This window comes from Xenopus laevis, chromosome 1S (assembly GCF_017654675.1).
Source record: "Xenopus laevis strain J_2021 chromosome 1S, Xenopus_laevis_v10.1, whole genome shotgun sequence".
In the NCBI taxonomy this organism is placed as follows: Eukaryota; Metazoa; Chordata; class Amphibia; order Anura; family Pipidae; genus Xenopus; species Xenopus laevis.
The window spans coordinates 172,177,686-172,201,143 of NC_054372.1; the positions used below are offsets into that span (position 1 = coordinate 172,177,686).

Here is a 23,458-nt window from a genome sequence, read left to right on the forward strand (position 1 = left end):
TTCCCCAGAACTTCGGTTTCTGTAAAGTGATTGTCATGATATCCTCATTTAACCCTTCAAAGAAAACTTAAAGCTAAAACTGTATTCAGGAGTACTGTATTTAAGGGGGGTTGAGTTAACTTTTAGTATGATGTAGAGAGTAATATTCTGAGACAATTTGCAGTTTTTCATTTTTAATTATTTCTGTTATGCACTGATTTGAACAAGAGATTGAAATATGAATAGAAGAGACCCTGAATAGAAAGATGAGTAATAACAGAGATATTTCTGTGTGTCATAGAAAGCTTGTTCTTCAAAATTAGAGACAGTTATCAATTACTGGTATAGGATCCTTTATCCGGAAACCTGTAATCCAGAAAGATCCGAATTACGGAAAGGCTATCTGCTTTGATGTCATTTTATACAAATAATCCCAGATTTTCTAAATTATTTTCTTTTTCTTTGTAATAATAAAACAGTACCTTCTACTTGATCCAAACTAAGATAAAAACAAGACTAAATTACAGAAAGTTCAGTTATCTGGAAATCCCCACATGCCGAGCATTCTGGATAACAGTTCTCATACTGGTATGTACTTTTAGATACGCTGCAACCATCTAATACATTGCACCCATTTACAAAGAGGCCTATTTATCAAAATTCTTCTTATTCAAATAAACTTCCATTGACTTCTACATGAACTTACAAGCTTTAAGATGCCTAAGCTTTTTTTTAAACGTTTTTTTACAATTAAATGAAAACTATACCCCCAAACAATGTAGGTCTCTATAAAAATATAATGCATAAAACAGCTCAGATGTAAAACCCTGCTTCATCTAAATAAACAATTCAATATACTTTTTAGTACAGGTAAAACCAAGAGAAAACCCCTAGTTTCCGGTCTCGGCTCAATCTTTTAACTATAACAGCTGCCTTTTGCTTCGGGAGGAGCCCTCAGATGCTGCCAGGACTTAACGTGAGAGGACCAAGGGGGAAGCTCTGTGCAGGCAAGGGAACCGTAACATGTACAGAAAGGTCTGGAAACAAGGAGCGTGGACAAGGGACAGGCCTGTCATAAATCATAAAGCTTTTTACATCCCTTAGTTGGCAATCCAAACTTCATTCCAGGATTACCTTTCCAGGCCTTTACTTGTTGGTCAGGGCATCATTTTCAGAGACTGAGAGATTTGCTGACCCCCAGAGGCATAGTGTTGGTTGCACATCTACAAGAAAATGATCAGATTCCATCTTCTGAATTTTTTGCACTATTGCCAAATATTAGATTTTTATACTGCAGTCCACTTCACCCTACATTAGAAGGGTCTACATTTCAATCACATTGTACACACCCAAGATTTAACTAGTGGGGTAATCTCTCAGTTATATTCTCAATTAATAGAGGTCCCACAAGATAACATTCCTACTCATGGACAGGCAGAGCCGCCATCAGGGGGGCACAGGGGTGACTGGGCCCGAACTAAGGGGGCCCAGTCCGGCTGCAGAAGCAGCTCCAAAAAAGAACGAAGAAAACTGTTTGGGAAAAGAACAAAGAAGCTGAGACAGAAAAAGAATGAAGAAGCCATGACAGAAAACAATAAAGAAGACCGCAACGAAAAAGAACAAAGAAGCCACAACAGAAAAAAACAAAGAAGACCACAATTCACACTTCAGTGAAGTGGAGTAACGACTGTTCCCCAGAGCAAAAGTCGCCAGGAAATAGGGTGCAAATAGCGGTTGCCACCTGGCCAGTATTTTACCGGCCCGGCTGGTAAAAATGGTGCTTAATGCCAATCTTATTCATAGGGAAAAACCATAAAAATATAGAAAGGCTGGTATTTTTTTCCAGAAAAGGTGGCACCCCTAGGTGCGAACAGGCACTAGCAACAGTCTCTTTTGCTAGCGAATTGTCTTATACGACTGTTAGTAAACTGCCGATGTCCCTGCGGATGGGATATCTGGTGAATTGTCGCTAGCAACGGCCACTTCACCCTTTAGTAAATCTGCCCCCATAGTGTTTTGCAGGGCAGCCATCAGGGGGGAGAGTCGTAGGGGCCCCGAGGGTAAGGGGGGCCTGGTCACGCCACACTTACTTGATTAGCCGGGCCCCTCCATCTTTCTGAGAACTGCTGACTTCGGGAAGGCATGGACCTTTAAGGGACCCTGGCCACCAATTTTCTTATAATGTGGTGGGGGGGGGGCTGGTCACCAATTTTGGCCACCAATTTTTTTTTTCTCATGTGGGGTCCTAGCCACCAATATATTTTTAATGGGGGGCCCTGGCCACAAATGTTTTTTTATGGGGGGTCCTGACCACCAATATCTTTTTACTTTTTATTAACATGTGGGAACCCTAGCCACCAATATTTTTTTTGTTTTTTTAATGTGGTGGGGGTGGACCTGTGGGGTGGGGGAGGGCAGACCTGTAGGTGGGGCTTGCAGTGGGCGCAGCCCGGGGGGCCCAGGAAATCTTGTCGTATGGGTCCCTGTGATTTCTGATGGCGTCCTGGTGTTTGGTATACAGTAGGTTGGGCTTTGATTTCATCTTGTGGCATAGAAATCTCCCGCCTCCACAGGTAATACAAGGTACTGAATTTAAGTTCGCCCAGGTCACGGTACAGCATCTCACAGCAACCAACAAGCGATTTGTTTTTAAAGGTGATCAGTAAATGGTTCCAGGTGATAGGCTGCTGCTTTTTATTGAGTAATCCTACTGCTCCCCAGCACTATTTCTTTAAAAAGGGAACGAGAGAGACTCTCACTAGAGGAAGTTATAGAGCACTGACAGCAGCCATAGCTGCACACGCCTGCCACTGTGAATAAGCGGCCCAGAATTGAACCTGACCGCCACCACCTACAAACGAGTCCCAATTACAAAGTGATCTACTTCCTTTAAAATCACATAAATGAAGGGGCGGAGGCATGTTGTGCTTATCACGTGACACTGAAGTTGTGTGACTCCGGCTGTTCGGAGAGAAGTGGCGGCAGTGTATTCGTGACTGGCGGGGTGATATGGCTCTGCGGCGAGTCACAGGGATTCTTTCCCTGTCTTTCTGTCTATGGCTGTCTCTCGGTGTGGCCTCCCACTTGCGCGGGAAGCTGCTGGGTGCTGAGACGCAATGGACTGTAGCCGAGGACTCGCCCTACGGTTCTCTATGGCCGCTGCCTCGGACAGTGATTCTCTCAGCCGACACCTTCCGCATCCCGCCGTCCGCCTTCAGCATTGTGCATGGCTCGGGCTCCAGTGTGGGCACTTCCTGTGTGATGCTGCAGGATGCCTTCCGCAGGTGAGAAACCCTCCTCCTCCTCAGCCACTCCAGACTGGTGCAGGGGAAGCGATGTGCCACAGCTGGAGTATTTAGCTGGGCTTTTCCCTCACACTCATCACTACCTGCAACTTATAAAGCAGAGGACATGAGCTGACTGAAGTGCTGCTGTGCAGTTGGTCAGTTTGAGTAGAAACATTTCCTGGGGCGGAGAAACAAACATCCATATTCGGGCTGGTTGGCAAGTGTGTGTGGTGACATGGCTGTGGGCAGAATGGCGGTGTGAGGGCAGCTCTTCAGCTGGATTCTCATATGGCGACACTCACGCTTGTACCTAACTACTGCTCCTGTTGTGCCACGGATTCAAGTTCAATTGCTGCAATTTGGTCAGTTTACAGTAGGGCTGCACCCAATCCACTATTTTGGATTCAGCCGAACCCCTGAATCCTTTGTGAAAGATTTGGCCGAATCCTGATTTGCATATACAAATTAGGGGTGGGAAGGGGAAAATATTTTTTACTTCCTTGTTTTGTGACAAAAAGTCACGCGATTTCCCTCCCCGCCCCTAATTTGCACACTTTAAACCTTTAGTTTGGAAACAGATCAGCGCACACACACGAGATTATGCAGTCGGGGAGTTGACCTCTTTTACTGTGTCACCAGTAATATCAACCCTCCTGATCTCCTGATGAAGGAAGAAACATTACTGGTGGCACAATAAAAGGGGTCAACTCCCCTACTGCATAATCTTGTGTGTGTGTGTGTGCAGATCTGTATCCAAGTGATTGCTGTTGCTAAGGGATCAGGCCAGGCCAACGGGGGACCAGCACCACCGTTGCAGTTAAGTGAATTGCAGGTGTGCGGCAGAATCATTTTGTTACACTTTAAAGGAACAGTAACACCAAAAAATGTAAGTGTTTTAAAGTTATGAACATATCGTGTACTGTTGCCCTGCACTGGTAAAACTGATCTGTTTGCTACAGAAACACTACTATAGTTCATATAAATAAGCTGCTGTGGAGCAATGGCGGAAATTGAAAAACAGCTATATGGCACAGGTTAACGAATGGATAACCGCAGGCACGTTTCAGGGGCTGCTGCCGCCTGAGGCAGCAGCCCCAATGCTGCCCCTCCTCCTGCTCCGCTCTTCTAACTTCCAGCGTCGGAGCGGATGGAGGAGGGGCCACATCGCTAGTGCAGTGATCGCTATTGCGCTCGCTGCACTCAAGACTAATTTCCATTTTAAAAAACGGAAATTCGTCTCTTAAAGTTACCAAAGGCGGCCCTGGATAACAGATAACACCATTAGACAGACAGACCACTTATTTGCTATCTGCTGTGTAACCTGAGCCTTTTCTCCTTTGAATGGCTACACAGCAGCTTATTTAAATAAACAATAGTAGTGTTTCTTAAGCAAACACAGCAGTTTTACCAGTGCCGGGCAACACTGTATTATATTTTGATACACTTTTATTTTTTGACGTTACTGTTCCTTTAACCTTTGTCGCATACTGTAAGCTGTCATCCAGGTGCAAGAAAGCTCTGGCTCCGGCAGTGTCTGGGCATCTACTGACATCTATCCCCCTAATCCCTGTCATGTCCTGTTATTTTATTTCCTGGTATTTATATACAGTAACACATTCACAATGACCCCAGCCCAATACAAGCCCCAAGCCAACAAGTCAAAAACACCAATTTCTCCCCAAATTCCTAATGTATATTGCACCACAATGCACTTACCTGCCCTCACTCATTATGACACTGCCTACTTTTGTCTTTACCACACCTTTATCTGAAGTGGCTTCAATTAAACATAAAGCTGAGAAGAACTTAATAATACAACATGTTATCATATCAAAGGCTATTGTGATACTAAGCTCTATAGTTAGTATAGTTATGGGTATATAGAATTTAATTAAAAGTAGGGAGGGGTGTGTGTATGGATGCTGGGTTTTCATTTGGAGGGGTTGAACTTGCTTAGTTTATTGAGATAACCAACTTTCTCAAGTGCTTTCTCCAAATGCCAAGTGGAGATTTTCATAAACATGGAATAAGAAGCACATGTGATTTTTGTGGCTGCGGATGCACTCCTGTAACACAGAAGAAAGGAAATCAAGACCTTGTTTTCTTTCACAGAGTTCCCTATAGTTAAAATAATTCCATTTTGCTGATAGACCCACTCTCTTCACCTATATCTTATTACTGTTCAGACATTTAAAAAAAAAAAAAAAAAAACATTATTTGCCTCTTGCAAGTTAAGCAGTCTGTTCTTTATTGTTCCTTATTACAATTTTGCCTTTTCTGCTGCTGATTTAAAGCAATTTGCTATTCCAGTGCCATAAGTTCAGCTCTGACATTTTACCTTTGGGGGTGGTGACTGTACTGGTCCTGCCCGAAGTTCGTATGTGCAGGGGTGATGCTGCAAATTTTTCCCTGGGCCCACAGAAAACATATTACAGCTTCTGGCATTTGTTAAATACACTTTTAACATTGATACTTTTTACTTTGTTTGTACATTGTTTACATATGCCTACGTCTGACTTCTTCTTCTGCCTATGCTGCTGTTCATCTCTTTAACCTCACCACCCCCTAGTATATGCAGGTCCCTGTGTAACTCGTCCTCCACTTTATCTCTCACTGTCTAGCTTAAAATCTACTACATGAAAAAAGGTAGGCAAGCAGCAGGTTACCCAGTCTACTTTCACCAAAATATAAAATTAATACAAAGGGATCAGATGTTAAAAAGGGGGTTTGTGTGCTTGTAACTGAAAGGGAGTAAGTGTATAATGTTGCCATTTTTGCTGCATGGATTAATGCAGCAGACTAAATTTAACTGAAGGAATAAGGGTGTGCCCCATAATTGTTGGGCACACCCTGAAACATACAACAGGTGTCTTGCTTTTTTAATATGCTCTTAAAGGAGAAGGAAATGCTATATTTTAAGTAAGCTTTATAAGAAAGGTCTATAAAATACACCAGTAAACCCTCAAAGTAATGCTGCTCTGAGTCCTCTGTCAGAAGAAACACTGCATTTCTTTTCTTCTGTTGTGTACACATGGGCTTCTGTATCAGACTTCCTGTTTTCAGCTTAAACCTCCAGGGTTTGGGCTTGAGAATGCTCAGTTTGCTCCTCCCCTCCCTGCTGTAATCTGAGCCTAGAGCTATGAGTGAGCAGGGAGAGACTCAGGCAGGAAGTGATGTCACACCAAGCTAATATGGCAGCTGCTATCCTAAACAAACAGAGAGAGCTTCTAGAGCTGTTTACTAGGGTATGGTAAAGTATTCTGCAGAATCAATATAGTGTTATAGATTGCACTATTGTGGCTAATCTATTGGCAATAAACTGTTTCGGTAGCTTTCCTTCTTTAATGTAGCTTTAGTTGGCAAGAATGTGCCTAGGTTTGCTTGTGGGAGATAACCTGTTATCATTGGATGACATAGAAAATACACAGGAAAAGCAGATTGTGGTGAGTGAATAAGTTCTCAGTAATCTTCCTATGTGACATAAACAACAGTGGGGGTAATTTAATGTTTAAAGTTGGCTATAGGCCTAGTAACCCATAGCAATCAATAGGGAGGAAGCATTTACTGGTCACCTGTTTTAACGGGGACCCGTCACCCAAAAAAAATTATTCGAAATCCTATTTTATCACATTAGTCAAGTAAAATGAACTTTAATTACACTATATAAATTGTTTAAATCTTATGTACTTCAGTCTGGGAATTCAGAATTATAGCAAGCAGGCAGGAGCCATTTTGTGGACACTGTTATTAAGACAAGTCTTGTATCATCTCAGAATCTTGTTTGTGCACCAGAATGGGGGACCTGATGTCCATCCCCATGTCCTGGCTACACAATTAAATGGTAAAGAGAACTGGGTGACTGTGAGGAGAGCAGTGACATCTAGGAAGTGCTGAATGGAAAGTGAAAGTAATTGTCTGCCCCGCCTCTATGCATAAGGCATAGAGGAGGGCCAGAAAATATTTGATTGACAGACAAGATTTAATGAGCTTACAACAGCTATGAATACTTTAATAAAAAATAGAAATTGGCTTTCATGTTAAATTTGAAAAGGACTTTATTATACAGATTTTTGTGTCTGGGTGACAGGTCCACTTTAAAAGCAAATGTCCTTTTGGTTGCTATGGGTTTCTGCACCTGGGCAAACTTAGCACCTTTTATTACATAGTGGGGTATAGGTCTAGTAACCCATAGCAACCATTTAGGCAGGTCAGCTCTTTGAAAGCAAATATTCAACAGGTTGCAATGGCTTGCAAAAGTGGGGAAACTTTTTTTGTCATTAACCTAGTGAAATTTGCATACTGGTATTCTTTAAAGTACATTCAAATATATTCCCGAAGTTCTAATATAAGCACCATTTCAAAAAAAAAAACAAAAAAAAAACAACCTTTTTCTTTGTACAAATAATAAAACTGGTTTATTGCAGGCAGGGGAAGGGCTTGTATTGTTTGTGCAATGTACTTGGGAAAATGCTTTTACAGGTCAAGGCAACTTGGCTGTTGTCCATTACTTCTTAGTATTTTGTGTTCATTAGTGGGAACATCAGCATTGAGTCTTCACTTTCCTAACAGACTGGAAATGAAATCTAACCTTAGACCCATAGTTACATAATAGTTTCTACATAATGAAATAAAAACACCAAGACACATTTTAACTATAAATTCTCAAAGTCTTTATTAAGAAATAAATTACCGATTCTCCACTTGCGCTTCTCTTCAGAAACGGCGACAGGACGATGATCCATCTTGTGATGCCCAATTTCTCCTCCCTGGCACCTATAGAGGGCAGGGAGGAGAAATTGAGCGCTGCAAGATGGATCGTCGCCCCTGTTGCCGTTTCTGAAGAGAAGTGCAAGTGGAGAATCGGTAAGTTATTTCTTAATAAAGACTTTGTTAAAAGAAAAAAAAGTGTTTTGTTTTTTTTCGTTAAGTACAAACAATTTTTTTTTTTTATGTTACTGGTCCTTTAAGCATAGAACATTTATTACTTATAATACGGACACAGGAAACTGATATAATAGAGGCAACAGGCTTAATGGCTGGAGCACCGTTATGATGGGCCGAAGGGGGCCCACAGTTACACTATATGAATGCAGAACAAAACATCTTCCTACAAGGATTGGTTCCAGGGGTTCCTAAAAGCTTCTGGCTTTACAGCAGAAATATTTTTAGATATACAGATTTTTTTTTTTGTGAAGACAACATGAAAACAAATGTGAAATATCTTTATAATGCCCATTTACTGATTTATCAGTATGGGCCAGTGTATAGCGCATTCTCATTTTGTATTCTCATTATGTCTGCAGGTATTACGATTACATGTTTGGCTATTCCAAGTGGAAACATGTATTTGAAAAGCCCACGGATGCTGGCCAGTTGCTGCAGCTTCAAGTTATAATTCTTTCTCAGGACCATGAATGTCATCATTATCCCAGTGTTAAATCGGATGAATCATGTAGGTATTTATTTTCCTTTTTGCTTTTTTTGTGAACATCAAGCAAAATGCTAGTGTATCTATATCTAAAGGGAAAGTAAAATAGACTATGAAATGCCCTCACACACACACAACAATATACCCATTTCTAAAAAGTAATTGTCTTTTTTACTCTACCTGTCATAGAAAATACAATGTAGTTAGGCAGTTTAATTGTTCAGCTACATAGCAGTATTGCCGTTTTCACACCAGTGCAACCCACCTTTTTATGCAAGATTCTGGTTTCTGTATCCTATAGATATGCTCCATATTGGGTATGGCCAGAATAATGGCTGTTGTTCAGAAAACAATATAATGCATTATTCATCATTCATTTATCATTCTTTGCCATTTAAAATCAAACCTTACAGAGGTGCTTTATAGAATGGTAGTTTCGTTAAATTGACTTTTGTCTTTGCAGATGAACTAAGTGTTGGAGAGAATGTAGCTATCCTGAAAGCAAAGCAAGTTTGGGGCGCTCTCAGAGGTACACGCAAATGATCTTTATCAGTATATCTGTAAATCTTGTAAGGTAACGGGAATCAGAAAATTAGAGAATAAATGTATCTGAGCAACTTACAATATTTAATGTATATATGCTCTGACAAATGTTTAGGTTTTTATGGTTTACTTTATAATTATGGGTTACTTTAACCAGCACAGAGGTGCAGCTGCTCTGACAGAAAAAAACTTTCCATCTAAAGTTGTGCACAGATGGGTGCCTTCTTTCTTATATCAAAAAGGCCTGTCCAAGGTGTCAGTGAAACTTTAAGAAACAAGGGAAAGTTGTGCTAATCACTAATTTTTAAAACCATTCGGCGGGGGTGCAATGAGGCTGTGACCACAAAGTACGTACATATAGACAAATACAAGAGGTCCTCTGCACTCAACCCATTATCAATATATTTAAGAGAGATTTTGTGCATGCAGCTTCTAAACATGCCTTACCCTTTAAAAAAAACAGGGATTGCTTGTCCATATATTGCAATATATTTAAGCTGGACATCTATGTCAAAGTCATCCCATATCTGGCCAGTCCTACACTCCAACTTTAATCTGATTCATTACGAATTCTATTGCTTCATTATACATTTTACACAGGGACTAAGTTTTACCTGCAACTTACTTGCTGCTTTCAAAGTAAAACTCCCAAACTTGGCTGCCCTTTTATTAGACACCAGTGGGATCACCTGACTATAGCTGGGAAGGGTGGGAGCTACAACATGGAGCTGGTCACTGCTCCTGCTCGCCACTAATTTTTGAAACCATTCGGCGGGGGTGCAATGAGGCTGTGACCACAAAATACATATAGGTCAGTGAAACTTTCCATACTCTGCTTGTGAGGCTGTAACTCTTAACTCTTACCCCCATGATCTCTGTACACTACTAAGAAATCTCACTATCATTATCCTTTATAACACGTAGCACCATAGATACATCATGGAGCCTGCAATCTAAACTGATGAAGTGCCCAACATATGCCAGAAATCTTGCGCTATTTAGAGGACTATGTCCTATCTTCTTTGTTTAAGTAAAACATCTGGGTATAGGTTATTTAGTGTGTTGGGTAGACTTAATCCTACTGATCCTGTTGTTTCTGAACCAATACAGGTACTACACCCATTATCTAGAATTCTCAGGACCTGGGGTTTTCCGGATAATGGAACTTTGCATATTTTGGATCTTCATACCTTAAATCTACTAGAAAATCATGTAAACATTAAATAAACCTAATAGGCTGGTTTTGCTTCCAATAAGGATTTATTATAACTTGGTCTGGATCAATTACAAGCTACTGTTTTATTACAGAGAAAAATGAAATCATTTTTTAAAATTTTGATTTGGATAAAATGAAGTCTATGGGAGATGGCCTTTCCATAATTCTGAGCTTTCTGGATAATGGGTTTCTGGATAATGGAACCCATACCTGTATATCTATCTATCTATACCCTTCCCTTTCCGGGAAGGGTTCATACCTAAGTACACATTCAGACATTGCTGATAGATTTAAAGGCAGTTATTTATTCTTCTTGTTCTCTAGATTCAATAATGCAGACATGTGACTATTGTTTTAGCATAAGCTATGTATGACTGTGGAGTCTTTTTTTTTTTTTTTTTTTTTTTTTGGTGGACCGGAACAACAAAACTTTTCTGACTTTTTTTTAATCCTTTTTAAAGGGCTGGAGACTTTTAGTCAACTCATCTATGAAGACAGTTATGGAGCTGTAAGTGTGAATTTTTTCAAGAGAAACAGTGCAGGATGCTAGAAAAAGAATAATGTGTTATGAATGGTACATGGCAAAGATTTGCCCTTCACCAAACCAGGTGAAAAGTGGTATTTATCAATAATATCTTGCAATGTAGCATCATTCAAAAGAGGCATCTTCCACAAATGGCAATCTCTTATCTAATCCAATGGTTATGATCTGCAGCATATTTATATAAGAAAAGCAAAATAGTTACATAATATTTATGCAACATCAGTTATTTTGCATGTTTACCCTGTCATTGTGGACTAACTGTATAATAACAAAAAATATAACATTTAAACACAAACATAGATTTAAAGAGACCTTATACCCCTCTTTTCACCATGAGTTCAATGAAAAGGGCTTGTGCTGCACATTTTATTGACTGATTTTGTTTTTTAATTAGGAATGTGTATGCTTTTTATTTTTTTTGTATTAAACTGGGCAACATGTAAAAAGTGAAAGCAAAGTCACATTCTACTTCCTGACTTGTATAAGCACATTAAAAAAAAGTCAGTAGTCCACTGAGAAGCCTCTGTATAATGAGCTGTTTCGTATATCACAGCATAAAGCTGGCCATACACGGATAGATGCTGACTCGGCCCCTCCAGAATGAGCTGGCTGTTTTAGTATGTGTATGAGGCCCTCAGGAGGGTTGGACCCACTGACATTTGGCTAGAAATCAGCCAGATGTCAATCAAGCAGGCTTGAAATTCTCATCAGATGAGAACCATATAGCAGACTGAGAAAGTTCTCATTTGATTGGATTTTCGAAAACCTTTCATATAGATATGTGCCAAGTTGGCAGCTTCTATTGGCCCGTGTATGGCCAGTTTGGGCTTTGAAATAAAGAACAGCTCAAACTGAGTCTTCTCATGGGCAGCTCATTCATTTTGATTATGATCTTACAAATCAGAAAATAGAACGTGACTTTGATTTCAAAGAATTTTATCTTGTTTAGTTTAAGAAAGCCCAAACACCATATATTTCCTAATAAAAACAAGCCCTGTTCATTGAATTACTGTTGAAAAAGGGACTGTACAGGCCCCTTTAAGTCTACTCAAAATTATTGTAATTGTTAAATAAACACAATATAATTGTTCATTCTCTATTAAAGGAGAAGGAAAGCTACGGAGGCATTTTATTGCCAATAGATTAGCTGCAATAGTGCAAGCTAGAATGCTATATTTATTCTGTAGAATGTTTTACCAAGCTTTCTAAAAAGCTCTAGAAACTCTCTGTTTGTTTAGGATAGGAGCTGCAGTATTAACATGGTGTGACATCACTTCCTGCCTGAGTCTCTCCCTGCTCTGGGCTCAGATTACAGTAGAGAAGGGAGGGGGTGGGGGAGAGGAGCAAACTGAGCATGCTCTTGCCCAGGGCAATGAGGTTTAAGCTGAAGGCAGGAAGTCTGATACAGAAGTCCATGTGTACACAATAGAAGGAAAGAAATGCACTGTTTCTTTTGACAGAGGACTCATGTTTACTGGTGAATTTAGATGGACCTTTCTGATAAGGCTTACTTAATTTCAACCTTTCCTTCTCCTTTAAGGATTAATAATATCTTAGTTAGGATCAAGTAGAAAGTACTGTTTTATTACAACAGAAAAAAAGAAAATGCATTTTAAAAATCGTTTAGTTAAAACGAGGGGACTGATCTCCAGTAATTTGGAGCTTTCTGGATTCCTGGTTTCAGGATACTGGATCCCATAGTTGTAATTTAATTTGAACAAGAAATCAGGTAAATAGCATACTTTTGAGTAAGGAACAGTTGTAGCTGTAAAAAAAAATCAAACTAAAGTAAAATGTTCCTGTTCTTAGAGGAATGTGATGGGAAAACTCCGTTAGCTTCTACATTCCCCCAAATACATTTTGTTTTCTGTTAAACAGTTTATGATCAACAAGACTCATATAGAGGATTCCCCAAGGTTTGCACACCGAGGAGTTCTACTGGACACTTCCAGACACTACCTACCACTGAAGACCATTTTCCTGAACTTAGTAAGTTGGTTAGAGGCACTCTAAAGGTGGCCATACATGCAAAGATATTATTGTACAAAATTAATATTCAGTGCGTGTATGGGGGAAGACGGCCTGCTGATATCTGCTAAAGACCAATCCGCCAAAATGGAACATTTTAAAGGCGCCTGAATATTGGTCAGGGTTAACTGCTCTATCATCCGATACAGGTAGAGTTTTGTTGTTTTTACCTGTATATCTGACTAGTCAGCTCTTAACATTTTTAATGAAAACTAATCATCTTTTTTGCAACCAATGGTCACAGTAAAGATTGTAATTGTTACATGTATGGCCACCTTAATATGTTTGTAATTATTTGCACTTCTATATTTAATCTGTGCTCCCAAAGGCAGAACTTGTTTAGCCATGAATGTTACTTTTTCCCTAACGACTTTCAGAAGAATTTATATCTTTGTAGTGCATAGTCTTTTTTTGTGGAGTGAGACATAGACACTTTGCATGCTGTGACCTTACTATATATTATTTTAATATACAGTGGTGTGAAACTTTGCCCCCTTCCTGATTTCTTATTCTTTTGCATGTTTGTCACACTTAAATGTTTCTGCTCATCAAAAACCGTTAACTATTAGTCAAAGATAACATAATTGAACACAAAATGCAGTTTTTAAATGAAGGTTTACGTTATTAAGGGAGAAAAAAAACTCCAAATCTACATGGGCCTGTGTGAAAAAGTGATTACCCCCTTGTTAAAAAATAACTTAACTGTGGTTTATCACACCTGAGTTCAATTTCAAAGGTTATAAAGCCATTTCTAAAGCTTTGGGACTCCAGCGAACCACAGTGAGAGCCATTATCCACAAATGGCAAAAACATGGAACAGTGGTGAACCTTCCCAGGAGTGGCCGGCCGACCAAAATTACCCCAAGAGCGCAGAGACAACTCATCCGAGAGGCCACAAAAGACCCCAGGACAACATCTAAAGAACTGCAGGCCTCACTTGCCTCAATTAAGGTCAGTGTTCACGACTCCACCATAAGAAAGAGACTGGGCAAAAACGGCCTGCATGGCAGATTTCCAAGGCGAAACCACTTTTAAGCAAAAAGAACATTAAGGCTCGTCTCAATTTTGCTAAAAAACATCTCAATGATTGCCAAGACTTTTGGGAAAATACCTTGTGGACCGACGAGACAAAAGTTGAACTTTTTGGAAGGTGCGCGTCCCGTTACATCTGGCGTAAAAGTAACACAGCATTTCAGAAAAAGAACATCATACCAACAGTAAAATATGGTGGTGGTAGTGTGATGGTCTGGGGTTGTTTTGCTGCTTCAGGACCTGGAAGACTTTCTGTGATAGATGGAACCATGAATTCTACTGTCTACCAAAAAATCCTGAAGGAGAATGTCCGGCCATCTGTTCGTCAACTCAAGCTGAAGCGATCTTGGGTGCTGCAGCAGGACAATGACCCAAAACACACCAGCAAATCCACCTCTGAATGGCTGAAGAAAAACAAAATGAAGACTTTGGAGTGGCCTAGTCAAAGTCCTGACCTGAATCCTATTGAGATGTTGTGGCATGACCTTAAAAAGGCGGTTCATGCTAGAAATAAAGCTGAATTACAACAATTCTGCAAAGATGAGTGGGCCAAAATTCCTCCAGAGCCCTGTAAAAGACTCGTTGCAAGTTATCGCAAACGCTTGATTGCAGTTATTGCTACTAAGGGTGGCCCAACCAGTTATTAGGTTCAGGGGGCAATTACTTTTTCACACAGGTTTGGATTTCTTTTCTCCCTAAATAATAAAAACCCTCATTTAAAAACTGCATTTTGTGTTTACTTGTGTTATCTTTGACTAATAGTTAAATGTGTTTGATGATCAGAAACATTTTGTGTGACAAACATGCAAAAGAATAAGAAATCAGGAAGGGGGCAAATAGTTTTTCACACCACTGTATATAATTTTGTTATTTTAAACCATTAGCATTTTCTTTGCTGGTTTCTGACTTTTCTCCAATTATGTTCTTCCAGGATGCAATGGCCTTTAACAAGTTTAATGTGTTTCACTGGCATATTGTTGACGATCCATCTTTCCCATACCAAAGTATTACTTTTCCTAATCTAAGTGACAAGGTAAGAGCACTAACAGTGAGCCAACATCATAGGATGGGCTTATTCTAAGTTTGTGTGTGGATGCTGTTGCTGTAGATCTTGATGTGTTAGACAGTTTGTGATATTGTGATCATAGTGCAGTTCAGTTGTAGCGACTGACTGCCTTTTTGATACAGGTCAAATAGGACTTTAATTATTATTAAGTTGTTAACCTTAGTTTAGGACATTGGGGGGAAAAAACAGATCGCGAAACTGATTTAAAGTAAGCTTAACTCTTCAGAGAAGTATGTTGAAGAAGAAAATTTAACACCACCAACACACAATAAGGATTTAAACCCCCAGGTGCTTAGACGTAACTAAACATACTGTACATATTTATTATTAAAGAAAAAGTCATGTTTATTAATCAATTATACCTTTAGCCAGCATACCGGTAATTAAAAAAGCCCTAACCCATAAAAATAAAGACAATGCAGATTAGATCAAGGGGCCCCTTGTGTATATATACAATCCCATTCAGATATAAATTAGTGAATCATTGAATCCACTATTAAAAGTTTTCAATGTCAACACCAGGGGATATTAGATTTATAGGTCTAATATTATGGGTTAGGGTGTTTTTAATTATTCTAGCTAAAGGTATAATTGATTAATAAACATGACTTTTTCTCTAACAATAAATATGTATGTTTAGTTAAGTCTAAGCATCTGGGGGTTTAAGTCCTTAATGTGTTTGGTGTTTTATATATATATATATATATATATATATATATATATATATATATATATATATATATATATATATATATATATATATATATATATATATATATATATATATATATATATATATATATATATATATATATATATATATATATATATATATATATATATATATATATATATATATATATATATATATATATATATATATATATATATATATATATATATATATATATATTTAGACACCCCAGACCCTTATAATATCTAGTCACCAATAAGGATTCAATATGTTAATTGTAAGTTGAAGAAGCAACATTTCTCTATAGAGTGAGCTGCTAAGACGAGTAGAAGCACGAGTAGTTGGTTATTATTGAGGTGTTATAGAAGCATACTATTTTTTATGTGGAACTGATATGTGTAACGTAGCTGCTGAGAGCACTCGCTACTATATGGAATAAAAGTAAGTCTAGTGAAAATGTCTGATTATTGTCTAAGCCAGTGTTCCCCAACCAGTAGCCCGTGAGCAACATGTAGCTCCCAGTTGCCTCAAACAGGTGCTTTTTGAATTCCAGGCTTGGAGGTAAGTTTTGGTTGCATAAAAATCAGTACTGGCAAATAGAGCCTCCCATAGGCTGCCAGTCCACATAGGGGCTACCAAATAGCCAATCACAGCCCTTATTTGGCACTCCAGACACTATTTCGTGCTTGCGTTGTTCCCAACTCTTTTTACATCTGAATGTTGCTCACAGGTAAAAAAAGGTTGTGGATCCCCGTGGAACCCTTCCATGTAAAATGTTTTATTTCAATTAAATGGGTATATGATAACCATATAACATGTGTGCTTCCAGGGTTCTTATCACCCATACACACACGTTTACACCCCCATTGATGTCCGGTTGGTGATTGAATATGCTAGAATGAGAGGAATTCGTGTTGTACCAGAGTTTGATTCACCAGGACATACAGATTCATGGGGTAAAGGTGAGTAATAGAATGGATACGTTTATTCCACTCGGACACATTAATAATGGCCTTTCACACACAGGATATGTAAGCATAAAAAAATGGACTCGAGGTTGCTTTATTTAAGAGAATTTAAGAGAATAGAACAAATTATTTAGACTTTAGTGCTGCTATAATACTCCTATATAATTTAACACTCTACACTTTGCAAATAAAAATACTTTGTGCTTTCAATACAGACTGCAAATCAAAAGTACTTTGTACTTTCAATACAGACTGCGAATCAAAAGTCAGGTGATGTCATCATGTATCCCTGTAACAATTGTTTTAGGGGCAAATGTATCAAAGGTCGAATATCGAGGGTTAATTAACCCTCGATATTCGACTTGCTCTCCCATGGACTGCTACCTTGACGTGGTGGGAGGGCTTGAGTGTCTCAATAACCCAGAGAGCTATGCTGGCTGGAGCTTATACTCCTGGCAGGGCCACCCATGCCAGACAGGTCAAAGGATAGAGACCAGACGAAGTGCAGTCCCTGGCCCTCCAGGTTGGGGGTTGGGCTATGGGCCAACAACCCATTCTCGTTAAAAAAAAAAAAATTGTTACAGAAACCACAACGACACAATCAGAAAGCAACTTGGTTGGCAATGATTTCTCTCCAGCAGAGCTTATGACGCAATCTGGTGAAAGCCCTAGGGAAGCCAGTGCGCCGATAAATCTTCTATCAGCCAAGACCAAAACAAAGATCGGAACATGGAATGTCCGCACCCTTTACGAAAGCGGTAAAACAGCACAAGTGACCAAGGAGATGGACCGCTATAAGATCACCATACTAGGATTATGTGAAATAAAATGGACAGGAAACGGACAACAACGACTGGCGAGCGGAGAAACTATCAACTACTCTGGCCCACAAAAACAGCACATGTATGGAATTGGACTGCTTATGACAGCAGAGGCAGCCAAGGCATTGATGAAGTGGGAACCAATCTCAGAGAGAATCCTGTCAGCTAGATTCAAATCCAAAGGAAGAAACGTTACCATCACTCGGTGTTATGCACCTACTAACACTGCAAAAGAAGAAGAGAAAGAAGAGTTTTACAGTGCATTGCAGGCAGCTATTGATAAGATACATAGAAGGGACTTAAAGATCCTCATGGGAGACCTAAATGCCAAAGTTGGGAAGGACAACACCGAAAAAGAACTAATCATGGACAAACATGGAGTGGGGGAGAAAAATGAAAATGGAGAACTCTTCATGGACTTCTGTGCTTTTAACGAGCTTGTCATTGGAGGCACTGTCTACCCGCACAAGAGCATCCACAAGAAGACCTGGACCTCCCCTGATGGAAAGACAGAGAACCAGATCGACCATATCACCATTGGTCGAAAGTGGAGGAGGAGTCTACTAGACGTCGGGGTGAAGCGAGGGGCGGATGCTGCGTCAGACCATCACCTAGTGCAGGCGACACTGAGGCTGAAGCTAAGGGCACACAGGGACCAGGCACAGAGGCCAGCATTCAAATACAATGTGCAGAGCCTGAAAGATGCAAATAAAGCTACAGAATACCAGTGCAGCTTGAAGAACCGCTTTGAGGCACTAGCAGAGTTGGAGAAAGAGATGGTGGAAGACCACTGGCTGGAGCTGAAGAAAGTCTGGAGGGATACCTGCCAAGAAGTCCTGGGGAAAAAGAACAGAAAGCACAAGGAATGGTTGTCATCGGGTACATGGGATCTTATGACTGAAAGAAAAGAACTCAAACAGAAGATGAATAATCGTCAAAATCATCAGGAAAAGATGGATCTCCAAGCACAGTATTGGGAGACAAATCGGATGGTGAAAAAGAGCTGTAGAGCGGATAAGAGGAAATTCATTCACGACCTTACAGAGGAGGCAGAAACGACAGCGGGGAAACAGGACATGAAGCGATTGTATGAGATCACCAGAACTCTCGCAGGCAAGAACACACAGCCATCATGTGCAACAAAGGACAAAGAAGGCCGCACCATTACCAACGAAGGCCAAGAACGAACGAGATGGGTCGAGCACTTTGCAGAAGTCCTCAACAGGCCACCTCTAGAGCAGCCTCCACTCATCCCACCAGCAGACAGCCTTTTGGACATCAACACCAACCCACCCAGTAGAGCCGAGATCATCACAGCAGTAAAATAAATCAAGGCTGGGAAAGCAGCAGGTCCAGATGGTATCCCACCTGAAGCCCTAAAAGCGGACGTCATAACAACCACGAACATGCTATACCCACTGCTTCAGAAAGTCTGGGAGCAGGAAAGCGTGCCAAAAGAGTGGAGGGAAGGGCATCTGGTGAAACTTCCCAAGAAAGGCGACCTCTCCAACTGCAACAACTGGCGAGGCATCATGCTCCTATCTGTACCTAGCAAGGTACTCACACGAATCATGCTGCTGAGACTGAGGAAGGCTCTAGACAAACGACTGCGAGATGAGCAAGCAGGCTTCATGCAGGACAAATCTTGCACGGACCACATTGCAACATTGCGCATCATCATAGAACAATCACTGGAATGGCAGTCTCCACTTTACACAATCTTTGTAGACTTTGAGAAGGCCTTTGATAGCGTAGATAGAGAGGTCGTCTGGAAACTTATGGCACATTATGGGATACCACCAAAATTCATCTCCATTATCAAACAACTTTACAACAACTCCACATGCCAGGTTGTGCATAAAGGAAAAATGACAGAGCCTTTTGAAGGTGAGACAAGGCTGCATGTTGTCACCAACCATCTTCCTGTTGGTAGTAGACTGGATAATGAAGAGTTCTACACAAAATGCCAACACAGGAATCCACTGGTCCTTCACTAAAATCTTGGAGGACCTAGACTTTGCAGATGATGTCAGCCTCCTGTCGCACAGACAACAAGACGCACAGCAGAAACTCACACGTCTATCAGAGGAAGCAGCAAAAACTGGCCTCAAGATCAACACTAACAAAACAGAAACCATGAGGATTAACAACCAGCAGCAAGATCAAATCCAGCTGCAAGGAGTTGACATTAAGGACGTGGACAAGTTTGTCTACCTGGGCAGCGTAGTAAGCAAGGATGGAGGAGCAGATGAGGACATCAGGAGCCGTATCAACAAAGCCAGACATGCATTTAACACCTTACGTCCCATCTGGAACTCCACTGCCCTTTCACAACAAACCAAAATTCGTATTTTTAAACCAATGTGAAAGCAGTCTTGCTTTATGGTTAGGAAACCTGGAGACTGACCATGACAACCACAAGTAAGCTCCAAACCTTCATCAACCACTGCCTACGACACATCCTACACATCAGATGGCCAGAGAAAACTTCCAACATCAGCCTATGGAAAAGATCAAAACAGATTTCCATTGACCGAGAAATCAGAAGAAGAAACTGGGGCTGGATAGGCCACACCCTCAGAAAAAGTTCTGACAACATCACAAGGCAAGCTTTTGAGTGGAACCCACAAGGGAAAAGAAAAGTTGGCCGGCCAAGACAGACATGGAGGAGGTGCATGGAGGCTGAAATGAAGGCAGCCGGATGGACATGGGCTCAGCTGAAGAAGACCGCTGCGAACCGAGTTCGTTGGAGGAGTGTCGTTGAGGCCCTATGCTCCCCGCTGGAGCAAACAGACTAAGAGATTCGACTGGGGAATGAAAATCCTTAGACTTCGAATATCGAAGTCGAAGGATTTTGCACAAATAGTTAGATCGAACGAATAATCGTTAGATTGAACGATTAAATCCTTTGAATCGAAGGATTTTAATCCAACGATTGAAGGATTATCCTTCGACCAAAAAAAGATAGCCAAGCCTATGGGGACCTTCCCCATAGGCTAACATTGACTTCGGTAGCTTTTAGGTGGCGAACTAGGGGGTCGAAGTTTTTTCTTAAAGAGACAGTCTATTGAATGGTCGAATAGTCGAACGATTTGTAGTTCGAATCGTTCGAAGTCGATGGTCGAAATAGCCAAAAAAACACTTCGAAATTCGAAGTTTTTTTTCTTCTATTCCTTCACTCGAACTTAATGAATGGGCCCCTAATTGTCAGATATACTTACTGGTTATATAGCTTAAAGGAGAACTAAAGCTTAACTAAAGAAGTAGGCTAGAAATGTTGTACATTATATTTTGTATATTCAGGATAGGCACAGTATGTTAACTTTTCTATACAAACATATGCATATATTTTATTCTTATTTATGCATCTATTTTTTGTGGAAGCACAAAGGAATAAGCCATCAGTCAAGTCAGGGAGACTGTATGTAGACAGTGCCACAGTTTGAGTTGCTTTCTTTTAATTTAACAGAGCTTAAAATATTAACGAATGATTCCTTTTTGCAGGGCAACAAAATCTTCTAACTCCTTGCTTCAACAAAGGACAGCTGAGCGGTACATACGGCCCTGTAAATCCCATCATAAATGATACCTACAGTTTCATGTACAAATTCTTTCAAGAAGTCAGCAAAGTTTTTCCTGATCAATACATCCATTTAGGCGGAGATGAAGTAGACTTTTCTTGCTGGTATGTTAGAGATGTTCAATTGACAATACACCAACTGCAGTTTAACTGTTCTGTCACATCATCAGTACAGTATATATTTATAAAATACTTTTCTTTTGTTATGCGCATACCCAATTTTGATTTTCTTTTTGCAGGAAATCAAATCCTGATGTTGCCAAATTTATGACTGACCGCGGCTTTGGCACAGATTACTGCAAGCTAGAATCCTATTACATCCAGCAGTAAGTTGTTAATGATTCTGATATCTTGTGTATGAGTTGATATTTAATTAATAATGCAGCTAGCAATGGCTGGCAGCAGCAAACGCCACCAAGATATGATCCTGTATAAAAAGTTATAAATTCAGTCTTCTCTTTTATTAGGGATGCATAGTCCATCCATTATTTTGGGATTCTGGATTCTCGTTAGATTCAGCATAATTCCAAGCATCCCCTAGTTTTGCATAGTCTGGAAAAAAGAATTGTCACTTTGTCGTCCAGAGAATAAATTCTTATGACTTTAGGGCATTGGACTCTATTTGATAGAACCAAGTACTGAATTTGTCACATCCTTGCCTTACAAAGATCATAAGGGTGTATCTAGAAAATGCAGCGCAGTTTGAGACTCCACAACTCAAAATGGACTTTACATGAATAAAAAAAATTTGTAAAGGAAAAGTATAACTAGGTCTCCGTTTATATTACAGAAGCTGAGTTTAAAGGAGAACTAAAGCTTAAAGGAAAACTATACCCCCCAAACAATGTAGGTCTCTATAAAAAGATACTGAGTAAAACAGCTCATATGTAAAACCCTGCTTCATGTAAATAAACCATTTTCATAATATACTTTTCTAGTAGTATGTGCCATTGGGTAATCATAAATAGAAAATTGCCATTTTAAAAAATAAGGGCCGCCCCCTGGGATTGTACGATTCACTGTGTACCAAACAAACTATACTTGTTAGGTCACATGAGCCAATTAACAGATAAAGTTCTGTCTTTTGCTTCCAGACTTCTTCCTGTTACAGTTAGAGTTGTAGTATTTCTGGTCAGGTGATCTCTGAGGCAGCACACAGACCATCACGAAATGGTGGTTCAAGGCAAGAGATGTAAAAGGGCAAGATTTAGACCGGATATCTGACACCTCAGATATCAGGGTAACTTCTCTTTGATCTGCCCCCCCCCCCTATATAAGTTTTGAAGCCTCTGAACTGAAGGTTATGAACATTTGTAGTTATTGTAAGATTCCATTTCTTTATTCACCCTGAGGCCAAATTATTTAGTCTAAAAGTACAGTATCACAAAATATGTTTAAAAATACACCTGTAACCTGATTTGCCCCAGCGATCAGTTTCCTCCATATAGTGCTGGAAACTATTATTAAATGGAGTTTCCCTTGTGAAATAGCATATATACATGATCACAATTTATTAATCACAAAAACTGTGGCTTGGAATAACTGAACTTTACATAACTTTACATATGCAAGATGTTTATTTTTTTTTCATTTTGGCTTTTCTGTATCTCATAAGCTGGCCATACACTGCCAGAACAAGCTGATGTGGGCCCCATTTTGCCCACCGACATGCTAGCTCGGGCCAATGATCAGATTGGTGCAAATGTATCAAAATGTGAGATTAGAGGTCACCACAGAAAAACTCGCCACTTTCTATTCATTCCTATGAGATTTCACCATTTGATAAATATGCTTTTATATCCCATAGCAATGAATAGAAGTTTTTCTATTGGTGACCTCTAATCTTACATTTTTAACATTTGCCACATAGGGGCATATTTATCAAAGGTCGAACTTCGAATTCAAAAAGACCAACCGAATCGAGGTCGAAGTTTTTTGGGGTCGAAGTGGGCCGAATTCTGCCTACTTCGAATCGTACGAGCGTACTTCGATTCGAAGTTTTTTAAACTTCGCCTTTCGATCTCCCAAACTCCCCCAATTGCCTCCATATAGGTTCTAGGAGGTCCCCCATAGGCTAAAACATCACTTCGGCAGCTTTTAGGTGGCAAATGGTCGAAGTCGAAGTTTTAAAGAGACAGTACTTAAAAAAAATTTGACCTTCGAATTTCTACATTTTTTCAAATTGGAATCGAAGTTGGACTATTCCCTAGTCGAAGTACACAATAAATAGCTTGAAATTCGAAGTTTTTCAATCCAAAACTTCACCTCGACC

At 39.9% G+C, this 23,458-nt stretch overlaps 1 protein-coding gene across 1 annotated transcript in view; it reads left to right on the forward strand.

The window, feature by feature from the left end:
- The first annotated feature begins 2,449 nt into the window (after window positions 1-2,449).
- Window positions 2,450-23,458, forward strand: part of LOC108705351 (beta-hexosaminidase subunit beta) — a 31,648-nt gene continuing 10,639 nt past the window's right edge. Inside the window, exons 1-9 of the mRNA XM_041580502.1 lie at window positions 2,450-3,263; window positions 8,570-8,718; window positions 9,158-9,223; window positions 10,915-10,961; window positions 12,876-12,986; window positions 14,989-15,090; window positions 16,647-16,779; window positions 21,111-21,291; window positions 21,426-21,512. Of these exons, the coding sequence (XP_041436436.1) occupies window positions 2,989-3,263; window positions 8,570-8,718; window positions 9,158-9,223; window positions 10,915-10,961; window positions 12,876-12,986; window positions 14,989-15,090; window positions 16,647-16,779; window positions 21,111-21,291; window positions 21,426-21,512 (1,151 nt within the window). The 5' untranslated portion in view covers window positions 2,450-2,988. The remainder of the gene's footprint in view (window positions 3,264-8,569; window positions 8,719-9,157; window positions 9,224-10,914; window positions 10,962-12,875; window positions 12,987-14,988; window positions 15,091-16,646; window positions 16,780-21,110; window positions 21,292-21,425; window positions 21,513-23,458) is intronic.